The sequence below is a fragment of the Crocodylus siamensis genome, chromosome 3 (assembly GCF_052110815.1).
Source record: "Crocodylus siamensis isolate JL-2025a chromosome 3, ASM5211081v1, whole genome shotgun sequence".
Classification (NCBI taxonomy): domain Eukaryota; kingdom Metazoa; phylum Chordata; order Crocodylia; family Crocodylidae; genus Crocodylus; species Crocodylus siamensis.
Window position 1 is genome coordinate 45526532 of NC_143397.1, and position 13367 is coordinate 45539898.

The 13367-nt window shown below is 41.3% G+C and overlaps 1 protein-coding gene across 1 annotated transcript in view; it reads left to right on the forward strand.

The window, feature by feature from the left end:
• Positions 1 to 13367, forward strand: part of ADGRV1 (adhesion G protein-coupled receptor V1) — a 479769-nt gene that overhangs the window by 196168 nt on the left and 270234 nt on the right. Inside the window, exons 68-73 of the mRNA XM_090037635.1 lie at positions 31 to 270; positions 5583 to 5732; positions 7038 to 7511; positions 8552 to 8695; positions 11174 to 11345; positions 11732 to 11867. Coding sequence (XP_089893761.1) covers positions 31 to 270; positions 5583 to 5732; positions 7038 to 7511; positions 8552 to 8695; positions 11174 to 11345; positions 11732 to 11867 — 1316 coding nt within the window. The remainder of the gene's footprint in view (positions 1 to 30; positions 271 to 5582; positions 5733 to 7037; positions 7512 to 8551; positions 8696 to 11173; positions 11346 to 11731; positions 11868 to 13367) is intronic.

The following is a 13367-nucleotide window of genomic DNA, read 5'->3' on the forward strand; positions in this document are numbered from 1 at the left end:
CAACTCTAAATTTGAAACTATCTTCCACAGATACATTGGGACATTTTAGGACCCAATTCAGAAGAAGTTTTATCTCCCCTGAATAGTGACATTGGTGACCCTGTGAATGGTTCATTCTATTTTGGAGAAGAAGAAGGAGGTCTAAGAACTATTAATCTGAAAATTTACCCTCATGAAGAAGTTGAAGTCCAGGAAACGTTCATTATTAGACTGAGCCTTGTGAAAGGTGAAACTGAAATAGACCGGAAGGCAGCCAACATTACATTACTAGTAAGGCATTCTTGCTTTTCTCCTGCCTTGGGATGGCTCCTGCAGAGCTTTTTCAATTTAATTCAATAATATGCCTCATTTGTCACTCGCCTCTTTCATGTCCTGTCCAGTTAGTCCAGCCCAGTGTTGGGTTTCAGATCTGGAAGTATGGAGGCAACGGATCCATTAATAAAGTCTGGGCCTCTTCCCTTCCAGTTTTCTTGGTTTTCTAAAACTGGAAGCGTGGAATGGAGCCTGGTGTCTAGACTCTTGATTTACCCTCTTCTTTCTTTTTTCCATTGTCCTTTTCCTCTTTCTAGTTTTGTAAGTGAACCAAAAAGAGAAGACATCCAAGTACAAGAGAATGAGCAATATGGGTAATGGGCAAAAGAAAGGAGAAGGTAGGAAGGGAAAATGCTTGCTTTGAGGAATTGCAGATTAAAGGGATTTTTGTTGAAGAGGAATGAAGCCTACAAGGAGGCAGCAGGAAAACTCCTTCTGCCCCCATGGACTGAGGCGGTGTTCTGTATCGAACCTTTGCTTCCTTTAAGCCTCAGACCCAGATCACTACTGTGCAATGTGTCCTGGCTTCTCACTCAGTACAGATACCTGCTGTCCTCCATCTTTATGGAGGATTGAGAGAAGTGGACATTCCAAACTGCATTTCAAATTAAAGACTGCAAAAGGACAGCAAAGTATTTTCAGGTATTTGTGTGGTCAGTCTTTTATAAAACTGTTCCCTCTCACACCCGTTTACCTTGAGCTTGAGTTTTCAGAAAGCATCTCTCCCGAGACTCTTTTTCTTTCTTTGGCACTTTGATCCCAGTAACTAAAGTTAAATCCAGTTTAGGGTCCACTTGTTTGGCCTTTCATCCCTATTTCATCTCTCCTGTCTTTGTGGAAAGCCACAGATCTACAGTGAATTCTTACATACTGAAATAATAAGTATGTGCTGACCTGTAGGAGAGCACCTTTTATTAATGGATTTCTGAGTAGTTCAGCAAAATTCAGTGTTAATTAGAATGATATTTCATTTATGGGTTAAACTGATTTTTTATTTGTTTGTTTGTTTGGGTGGGGAGGGTTGCAACTTTCCATTGAGATGTAAAGTGATGGTTATGGATAATGGCATGCTATTCATTTCCAGAAGACCCAATTTTCAAGAGGTAAACCTTACAGCAATTTCTGCCCACCATTTCTGGGTATCCTGAGCATTTTTTGCCATTGTAGCTCTCCTCATGGAGCTTCTAAGAGCTGTAATCTTCTCTTTAGAGGACTGCATTGAACATCCACCAAAGGGGCACTCACGTCTTCCCTCTCTCCCATCTTCTCTATGCTATCCCATATAAAATAAATGATTGATGTTTTCTGACAATTTTTCCTTAGTCCGTCCCCACCTCCCCCAGTAAGAAAGAATTATTTGACTCCCTGATTGTGTTTCTGGGGAGTCATGCTATTAAGTATATTATTTTAACATAATACACCCTGATTTCCTTATTGCAGGATAGGAAGCTTCTGTCTGTAGATGACAGACAAAACTTAAGCTTGATTGTCTCCATTCTAGAACAGTTCAGTCTGTTTTATTTCGAAGGTTGTAACAAGGAATTGGATGCCCTCAACAGTACAGTGGATTGAATTTAGTAGCCCATTGACCTGGGATCAGACTGGATGCTTCTGTTCAGGACTTTTGAATAGCATCTGTTTGAGGCACTGCAGTTTTACACACAGAAGCATCCCATTTTTAAAATTACTGGGCATCTTCTCATACCTTTGTATGGAATTACTGGTTATGTTTGTATTCGCTCCATGATAGTTGTTCATTAGAAACACCTGGAAACGCCAGCTTTGATTGCTGTTAGGATATTTGACAAGACACAATTGTACACTGATAATTCTTCCACCTGCCCCTCACAATTCTACATTCTTCCTACGTTTCTTTCTGGAGAATTTTTCCCATCTGATTTTGCTAGCATCTCTACACTGGAAGCCTCCAGAAAGATACAAGATAGCCTTGATTCTCAGATCTCTTGCCTCCTTATTTCTGGTAGCTGGAATAATAATGTCACCTGTAATTGCTGTGCTGAATGTAAAAATACCTTTTAAACAAATAAAATTAACAGTAAGTAATTTTGCCTATCCAACAGAATAATAAATTAATGTAGTTGTTGAGGGCAGTTTTATCCTATTGACATCTCAAAGTGCTCTCTTAAGCAAAAATGGAAGATACAGTAAGAAAAAGGACACTTCATTGAATCTGTAAAGCTGTATTACATTGGCTGATGTCATAGCTGAGCCTGGTTTGTGATATCCTCTTCATTATAGAACCTGAAATCAGTGGGATTTAGGCATCCCCACAGTATTGAAAATCCTATCAGGTGCCTGTCTGCATCTTTGAGTACCTAATAACTTTAAATTTGTCATCCTGTGTGCCCAACTACCATTTAGTAGCAAAAATATTCACTAAGATTGGGCTGTATAGAGAGGAGAGTCAGGAAGGCAATGTGTAATTCCTGTTAAATGTGCAATATTAATTCAGATAGATAGATAGCCTGAAACTCTGTATTTACCTACAGCATACCTACAGAAGAGGCAGTAACACAGTGTCAGCTTCTCTGTGCAGTCACAGAATTACTTAAATATTATTGATCTACTGATATCTTTGACAAATAATGAATATTAGTCATCTAGGGCCAGATTCTTTTGACCTATTGGATATCTAAGTGGACTTGGGCATCTAAGCCTGTATACAGATGTTCATTTGTACTGGAAGAAGTTTCTTTTCATAGAAAAATAGCCCAGGAGACAAATTGTACAAATGGTCCTGTAGTCTAGCCCTGGGGCTAGAGAGCTTCACAGCCGAGCTCTTCAGCAAGGAGATACTGGGCCACCCCTGCTCTTAGGAAAACATGTTCATTGACAGTCTGATTGGCAAGGGGACAGGCTGTCAAGTGGCAGTTGGCAGCTGATGAAAAGCAGCAGCTGCCATACACAGCTTGGGAGAGTTTCCTGCTAGAAGAATACCTCCCCATCATGCCAGTCACACAACCCCCCTGTTTTTTCCGGACAGGAGAATAGCCCCATCCCTTGCAGTCTTCTGGGCTGGTCTAGAGAAGTGGGGGGCGGAGCGTGGGAAAGCTCCAGAAGCCTTGCAGCAGGGGCAAAGCAGCCTGCATCACCCGGTGCTGCTCTGGCCTGACCCAGAACAGTGCAGGGCAAGGAAGGGGCACTTTCCTATGGTGGCAAGGCTCCCACGCCTCGCCACTGTGGCACAGCAGCTTGCCTTGTCCAGGATTGCTCTGGGTCAGCTGGGTGGGACAGAGAAACTGGAGGGGCTAGGAAATGGGAAGCCGGGCTAGGGAAAGCTTCTACATGCCCAGCTCCCAGTTTCTCCAGCTTCCCCTTGACTTCCTGCTATGTAACAGTAGTGTGGCAATTTAAAAGCAGTGGGCTGGGGTTTTCCCTGAATGTCACTTCTAGCCACTGGCTTTTAAAATGCCCACTGCAGTGAGGCAGCAAAAGGAAGCCAGCGGGGCCAGGAACCAGATTGAGGAAATTTTCCCCAAGCCCTAGTCCCAGCTTCTGGCTTTTAAATTGCTGCCCTGCTCCTCACCTGGGCAGTGGTGTCAGCAAGGAGAAACCTGCGAGAACTACCAAAGTCCCCTGCCAGTTTTTGAAACCAGGAACTACCCTGTTTGGAGAAGAGGCAGGGAGGAGCAGTGACGTCTGCCCCCCTCACTTATCAGTCTACTGGAGGTGGGGAGCAGCCCCCCCAACAGCTTCTCAAGATCAGGGTGATTCCTGTCTGGGGAAAGCACTGGAGCCTTTTCCTCAGCTCCACTCCTGCTGGTCCTCAGAAGGAGTTTAGCCAAGTGTTTGAGTTTACTTCAATTCCTGAGACTCTCTCCAAGGAGCAATTTAAACCTGGTTGTTCCAGGGTTGTTTTTCTCCTGGAACAGCCATCTTTTGTTCAAGGAGAAATAGCCTGAAAGTCTATACACTTTTTGGTTTCTGCTAGGACAACAGCAATTCTCCCAGCACAAAGTCAATGTCTGTATCTAGCCTAAGCTTCTATTTCACCCCTGTTCGTGGAAAGCTAGGCATCTACGGCATCTATTTTTTAAACATGCCATCATCTTACCCTTAAGATTGAGTCACAAAAAGCAGTGAAGAGAAGGATGCATCGTGTTTTGTATTACAATTTTTCAGGGAGTCACGTAGGGTGGAATGGGTGGAATAGGGTCACACTTGGGTATCTGAGTCCACTTGTGTGTAGTGGGTTGAATAGACTCTGGTCCCTAGTTGTTATTTAGGAGTAAATAGTAAACAGTATTTAACTAGTCCAGTCGACCAGTGGCCTCATGTACAGTTTGGTCATTGTTAGGGAAACAGTGAAATTCAGTTCCCAAACCTGTTCAGTTTTCAATCTGCAGATATTGAAAACAAGATGTCCTGCCAGCATCTACTGTGACTTCTCGTATGCCAGATGGTTACTAATTCTCTAGGAACTAGGTTAAATCCACAGACTGCAATCCTCAGTGCCTGAGAAGTGACAATTTTTTACCATCAAGCTTTGAATGAGATACAAAGGCATAACTGTCACTTATCAGTTGGTATCCTTTTGTCAATTTTCTTCAGCGATCCAGTCCTCAGGTATTTAACCAATTATTGCTTTCTAGACCAGAGAGTGTAAAAGACTCCCATCCCCATATTCAGATCTTGTCACAACAGAAGAGAACGTTCTCATATCTCTTAACTCTTCCTCTTCATTGGATTTGTTTCCTAAACCATTTATCATTTTCTTTGTTTCCTAAATTCTACCCAAATTATTTCTGATATTTGAAAAAAATGTGCTATTTGAAGGTTGAATGAGTCTTAACTAGTGCTAAGCAAAACAGAGCAATTTTCTGAATCAGTTTAAACATGACATTACCATTATAAAACCCAGGAGCTTTGCTTCTTCTTGTCACACCATCATATCATTGATTCATGTGCCCTTAAAATCCATTCTTGATTCAGTGTTCCTTTGCTGTCAGCCCCAGAGGATTTTCTTCATGAGGGTAGCTACACTTAACTTTTTGGAAGGCCATTTGCTTTATTTGCTTGCACATGACATCTTCTCCTTTAGATACCATGGTGGTTCAACTTAGTGTCTTTTTTTTTCTCTTTATACAATCTCCATTTAAGCTGCTATTGTATCTTAATCTTTTGAAAGGACAGTCGGTAGAGAAGTGTTAATTTTGAGTAGTTGCATCCAGTGGTGAGGCTCCAGTGTACAGTGTATTAAGGTATTGTGTGATATATAACCTATCTGTACTGCATTTGTCGCTTTCTAGATACAAAAGTTTGGTGATCCCAACGGGATTGTGCAGTTTGCTCCTGAATCATTATCTGAGAAGAAGTTTGAAGAGCCATCGTCATTGGAAGGACCACAGAGTATTACATTTGTCATCGAACGAGTCCAAGGCACTCTGGGGAACATAACGGTATTTTTATTCTTATCTGGGGCATTATTTATAAACACTGTATTTTGAAGTTTTATCAATATAAATGCCTGGTGGAGACCAGGAGCTATATAAAATTGCTCATAATACAGCTAGCTTTCAACTGCTTGCTTCTTATTCAGTCTGTTGTCACATTTGGAGGAGGGAATCCTATTGAACAAGGGATCCGACCCTCATGCTTTCTGTTTGGATGTCCAGTTTCTATAACGATGTGAAAAAAATGTGAATAACTAATGCACATTGTATTGATCTAGCATATTCTCTCTTCCCTTCCACTAGGCTTTTAACAGGAGAACTCAATAGGATATATTCTTACACTAAACTTTGTTATATTCTTATACTAAACTTTGTTGGAGAGGACCATGTAAATTATTTTCTTTCTTTCAACTTCATATCACATGCAGATAAGAACTGGATCCTGTATTTCAGTAATGCTAATTATTCAGACACAGAGGTGCCCAACTCCCTTATGTTGTTCAGAACTCAGCAAGATATATGTGGCGTTATGGAATGGACTCCCTTGTTTGTTTGCTTTATTGTAATTAAAACATTCTGTACAATTTATATGCATGTGTCAAATGTGCTGTCATTTCATCAGCAGTTCTTTTTAGAATGAAAACATTTTTGCTCATTTTAAACAGACCAAGACTCTGCCCCTTACAATAAAAAATATTTGACCATTTTTTTTTTTTATATTTAAAGTGCACTTCTTTTTTCCTACTATGCAGTATCTCTGGGGTTTTCATGAACATGTGTTCTGCTCTTAAACTGGTGCAAAGATTTCTTGCCTATAGAAAAGTTAGGAAATTTTGGAGGGAGAAAAACAACTGGCGAATCCTGACCAGTTAATACAAGTCTCTTTGTAATTGGACTCAAAAAATCTGTAAAAGTTTGAGGTGACCCTGTGAAGTCGCTCAGAAAAAATCCCCACATTCATGTCACTAGAGTTTAGGGGTGGTGGAAAACAGATTATCTTCCTCTGTTCTATGTATATTTCTTCCTATGTCAACAATGAGTGACAGCTGTGTAGTCTGAAATCTGGCAGAAGGTAGCTCAGGGTGGCATCTTAAAGACTAACTTGTTCAGAAAGGCATGGGCTTTCATAGGCTGCAGCCTACTTTTGAGCATCTGACAAAGTCTTTAAGGAGCCACCTTGCTCTGTCTTCTGTATAAACATTAAATAATATCTATTTTTTTGTTAAAACTGGTTTGTGTTATACATCTTATTTTCTGCTTTCCTATGTGCCTGTGTTCTGATTGTTTTGGCAATATTTTTACTTGTTTTAGATTTACTGGGAATTGAGTAGTGATTCTGACATAAAGGGTGACTTCCTTGCAACAAAGGGATCTGTCTTCATCCCTGACAAACAGAGTACAGCTGAGATCATTCTTCACCTCTTACCAGATGATGTTCCAGAATTAAATGAGACTTATATGCTGCAGCTGATTTCAGTGGAAGGAGGAGCAGATTTGGATCTAGAGAAGGGCATTACAAAAATCATTGTCTTTGCAAATGATGATCCCCATGGAGTATTTGCTTTGTACTCTGATTGGCAATCAGTATTGGTAGAGAGGGATTTCAGTCGACACATTCAGATTAATGTAAGTAGGCATGCCGGGTCATTTGCAGATGTGATTGTGGAGTACCGAATCTCATCTCCTCATCAAGAACTATTAACTGCTCCGGAGCATGCACTGGGACATCTATTGGTTCAAGACAGTGCAAGTTTTGGAATGAAGAGAGTGCCAATAAGCAGTCAGGTTTGTAGGATCCTTTATCTCCTTGACATTTTATTGCCCAGTTAAGCTCTGTTGAATAGTCTGGTGTGGTGGTAGTGGGAGGGGGTGCTTTGATTTTGTGCTGTGTATGGGCAGACTTGTGCGTAAAGAAAATGTGGCTTTTCAAAGTTTGGAGTATGAATCTATGGTTGTGAATATTTGTACATAGTCTGCTCCTCCATCCACGTATATCATTCACATTTTCAGTTTTAGATCCTGGCATGTAGATCCAAATCCTCTTTCTGCTTTGGGGTGGGAACTGTTGAAGGAAAAATCCTGCTCAGTTCAAGGAGATCGAATCGTCCTTTGCAGCTGCAGTAGCCCTCAGAGCTGTTGTGGGATAGCAAACATATTAGCCTTTTTAATATTCTACACTCACTTCCTTAATATTAATATACTCTGGGATTTATACTGTAGTAAAGCCTGAGGGCAACATCAGCGTTGGGTGGTATTGTATTAGGCATTATGTAGATATATTAGAATGGACACTTCTTGTCCTTAATGCTGTAAAAAGATGTTGCTTTTGGAGTGTGCCTCATTGTCCCAGGTTTTCACCTAGTTTAAAACGGGTGGGTCAGTCACTTATACATGTTGCTCTTACAATGTGCATTGCTGCCCCTGTGCCAGGAAGTGGTGTATGAGAGCACGCAGCCTGGCCAGTTTGTCCCTGGAATGACCTGCAATAAGCCTACGGATGCACACAGCCATGCCCTGAGAAAAAGCATCAGCACATTTTATTAAGAGACTTGAAGTGGGACAATGCACCTGCATGTCAGTAGGCTTCTAGGACATAAGGCTTTCTTCTTCATTCACAATATCAACATTTCATTTAGAAGAGTTTCGAGAACGATCTTCGTAAAACTGCTTGTCACCATAGCTCTACTCTCTGAATGGTGATGTTACAAGAGCTGTAGACAGTTACTGCTACTTAACTCTTTGATTCAATGCGTGTACTTACTCTTTTTAATAGTTTGAAATTGCTAACTGCTTTTACTGTTGTTGTTCAAATTCTCTCTTTAAAGGTGTTTCTTTTACTGGGCTCAAATTTTACTCTGGAACTAACCAATGCAAGCCTGGCTGATGGAAGTGCCAAGTATGTGCCTAAGATACTAGCAGAAGCAAGATCAGTTACTCTGTCTATCCCTGAGGAAGCTGCCAATCCTCAGGTCAGTTGCAGTACAGTAAGATTTCCAGGAGAGGGTGGCTCAAACCCCTTTGTGCTACAGTCTAAATCAGGGCTTCTCAACTTCTTTAGACTTAAGGCACCCCTTGGAAAAGGCCAGCTCTTCTTTTTTTACTTTTATTTTTTTACTACAGAAAAATAATAGAGCAATTCACTGTTGCAAAGTACTCAGAAAGACCAAAACAGGTCAGCATTTTTTTTGACAGTAGGCATTTCTATTTGAAATTTCTGGGTTTATCTTGTGAATTATCTTGTGAACAGTGCTGATATTGTAAGATACCCTTAAAAGGATCTCATGGTATAGATTTTCCTCTATTTATGCAGGTTCCATATATGCAATTTTGCTCTTATGTGATCACCCTTTTTCAACCCCAGATTCCTTATATGTGAGAAATTCACTCTTATGTGATTGGGGCCCTGCTTCTCCCCATTCACCCCAGCCCCTGGGCTGTGCCATGGCATGGTGCAGGCAGGTGGAGTCAGTTGCTCCCAGATCTGCCGCAGCAGCTGGGATGAGCGGGAAGAAGCGGAGCCCCGGGGGATTTAGGGCACAGTGCAGCCCAACAGCTACAGGCAGCTGATGTCAGCTGTTCCTGCGGCCACTGCAGCAGTCAGTGGGATCAGTGGGGAGAAGCAGAGGCCCCTGGGCTGCGGCAAGGCATGGGAACTGTGAGTGGGTACGGGGTGCAGGACAGCAGGGGACCTCATCCTCGTACTGCTGCCACCACTGCCTGCCTGGAGTGCCGGGAAGAGCCTGGTGCCACTGCTGGCCCCAGCCTTGTTTGCAGGAATGAAGTGGTAGAACGGGGAGGGGGGGGGCTGCTGCCACCCCAGAATTTGTTGTAGCCCCCCCCAACCTGCCTGCTGAGCACCGAGGAGAGCCCAGCCTGCAGTGGCAGCTTGCTGTTGTCCCACGTGCAGATCCAGCACTGCCCCCCCCACCCGGGGAAGAGCCTGGCACAGCCCCCCAGCCCACAGCTCTCCTGGGGGCGGCATGTAACAGCAAGACCTGCACGGCCCCCAGTCCCATGCCCCATGCCTGCATCTGCTCACGGTTTCTGTCGTTTTGCTGCCTGCTGCAGCCCTGGAAGCTGCCAACGGGCTGCGCTGCACCCCTCTCTTCCCTAGTCCCAGCCTTACTCCCTCCCTCACCACCATAAGCAAATATCCTTATTGGTTACATTATAAAGTGGGTTTGCTTTATGCGAATTCAATTTATGCGCCATTCTCCGGGAATACACGTACTACATAAATCGAGGGGAACCTGAACCTCGGTTGAGAATTACTGGTCTAGACTTACGTACTATATTTAGATTATACTAATATTTGTTTGATTTAATTTTTATGGTCAACATCAAATTAATGGCTGTCTGTCCTCCCTCAGTTGTTTATCATATGTTTATGTATAAAATTTTGCCACTTCTCTAAATCACAACATACTATTTCTAAGTATATCAACGTTTAGTAGACTTTTCTACAAGTATCTGTCTAGTCATAATGACTTCAGGAAATTGCCAGTGAACTATAATAAAGGTTCTTATAGTTAATATACTCCAGTGTCTGCAGGTAACAAAAGTGCTAAGACTTTTAAGGGAAAGTGTTGATTCTATATGCCATTAAATCTTGAAGACTCAAAGAAATGTATACGATTTCTTGCCATTCTTTGACACTGGTTGCCATATAAAGTTCAATATGATTAAGTTTTTGTTGTATGGAGAGTCAAATTCAGCTTTTATTTCCTTCAGTGTGGCTACACAAGAGTAAAAAAGGGTAGAATTACTCCATAATAACATAGTATTTATGCTACAATTCCTTTTCAATATATTGAACATAAGAACACTAACATGCTATTGTGTACTTCTTAAATTTCATTGACATTTATATTAAATGCTTTGAAATAATTTATCTTGAAGGCCATTTTCTCCTTTTTTCTTTCAGTTTGCAATTTAACTTAATTGATGTGGTCTGTCTATGAGCCTTGTTTGTCATATGGATGCCATTTATATTATCACCTTTAGATTGCAAGGCTAAACCTTTTTAGCCATAATTACAGTTGAAGAAGGAAGTTACAGTAGCAAGTTATCTTCTGAGCGATGTTATTTGACGGTGACTTTCTTTTCACCAGATGCCTAGTTGCTCATTAGTTTTAGGGTGTGTGTTTGTGTGTGATATACACACACTCATAAACCCCAAAAGCTCACTGCCTTCTAGGACAGTCAAGGAAGGGTTAGAGATTCAGGCATTTTTTGCTCAGGATGACATTTTGCAGACATGGAACCAGAGTTGAGTCTCAGGAATCCAATATTTAGATTTGATAAATGTGCATGAAAAGTGTATACTATATTATAGTACTATAATAGGTTAGGCTTGCCTACTATAATTAACAAGTTAAAACAGAATATATGCACACATGTACTGTCTGCTCTATTTTAGGTAACAAAAATGTGTTATGTTTCTCTAGGTTGGCTTTGATTCTGTTATTTTACGACTTACAAACATTATAGCAGGGACAGGTCAAGCTGTGGTAACCAGAAAAGGAATGTATGGTGCTGTAACAGTTAGCTGGACTTCTGGATACCCACATGGGTTAATCCCAGAATTTGTTCATCCAGGCAATATTACACCTGCATTTGGTAAGTACTTGTCTGAGTACAGGCAAAGCTATAGAATTTCCATGGCTGACTAACTCCATTTCAGTTGGTGCTTTGGTTTGTTTGTTGAAGTGCTTGCACTCTGTTTGAATGCAACACTTGTTGGAATGGAAATGTATTGTGTATTTTAATCTGAGAATAATAAGTCTCCATTTATTAAAAAGCAAACCTTGAATGTCATAGACAACGTATACGTTATGCACAATGCTCGGCTTTTTACATTACTGCTTTATACATTTCTCATGCAGATTTCTACTTTTCTAGATAGTGTGATTCAGTTAAATGTCCATATTTTTTGTTACAAAGTAAAAAGATGATTCCTATTTAACAGTTTGTGAATTCCTGCTTCTCTCTTATTTCCCCTCCAGGAGATGTTACATTTTCCTATGGCGAACAAAGCAAAGTAATTTTATTTCATATTATTCCAAGTCTAACTACACATGAGGCATTCGCTATTCATCTCTTAGCAGTGCACAGCAACGTGTCTGGTGGGGCTCGCCTGAGGTGAGGGTATCGCTCAGTGTCTTTGTTGGTTGCATGAACCTCAGAGGCAGTAAAAATTAGGATTTGCTTACAAACATTTTGTTTGTAATAAGTCCTGTCAAGTGAAGACAAAGAAAAAATCAGTTATATACAGATGTGGTTACTGTTTTGGAGAACTGAATTTGGTGAATTTTGATTGTTTTGGACATGGTCTGTATAGGTCAAAGCAGCACCATGATGAGATATGCTACATAGTTTCTAGGGTTGAAAGGGACCTGAACAGATCATCAAGTCTGGCCCCCTGCCCTGGGCAGGAACAAGTGCTGGGATCATAATACCCTAGCTAGATATTTATCCAACCTCCTCTTGAAGACCCCCAAGGTACGGGAGAGCACCACGTCCCTTGGGAGCCCATTCCAGAGCCTGGCAGCCCTAACTCTAAAGTAATGCCTCCTGATATCAAGCCTGACCCCCTTTCAATCAATTTGTGGCCGTTATTTCTTGTTATACCAGGTGGTGCCCGGGTGAAAAAAAAACAAAACTCTTTTCTTGCCATGACTTGGATTCAAACCAAGGTTGCTGCAGCCACAACACAGAGTACTAACCACTATACAATCACAGCAAGCCACTAGAAAAGCTGTACCTGCCTTGCCTGTTTTAGCTTCTAAACCAGACGTACAATAATGTATTACTGCTTAAGAGCATGAGTGTTTCTGATAGGCTGGTACTACTCTGATGTGGTTACTCTACATCAGGTTTGGGACCTAGCATGCCTGAGATATTCTTAGCCTATCTCAGCATAATGCTGCCTTGCACCATATCTTATCATTCTATACCAAAGGAAACGATTAGCAGGGCTTGTCTGATCAAGTTAGGGGAGCTTTGCAATGCTAATTCTATTCCACACCAGTAGGGCATGGGGTATACTAGGGCAGTGTCTTTAGAACTAGTGTGTGTGGTAGTAGTTAAGAGAATAAAGGGTCCAAGATTTCCTGAGAAACTATAATAGAGAAGGCCACTATAGAGAAAAATATATCAAATAGGTTTGATTCCCTAGACAACATCAGCTCTCACTACAGAGCTGTCCTTCTGTTTTCTTTGATTTTCTTCTCCATACCATGCAGGTCTGGAACATGAGCATCAAACCTGACACTAGTACAGATAGATCCCTTCAATCCATGGCAGGTCTGGTAAAGTTTAGATAGCATGGCTATTTTCTTTCAGGTTGCATTGTTAATGTGTGTCCTTTCACCATGTGGAGGAAGAACCACCTTAGTCTTGTGCTTAGGATTACTTGGAGAATTAGTACACTAGAAACTACCCTACTTCACAATGAACACTGCCTAGTATTTTGACGAAGCAAATGTTCACTTCTGTTGAATGAACCCCAACCCCAACCAGGTGCTCTGGAAGTCAAACAATTCTCTGTGCAAAACAAATTTTAACTTGGGGGGAAGGCTTTCCCAAACTCCTTAAAGTCCTCCAAAATGCTAGAAAATTCAGTCTTATATAATCAAGAAA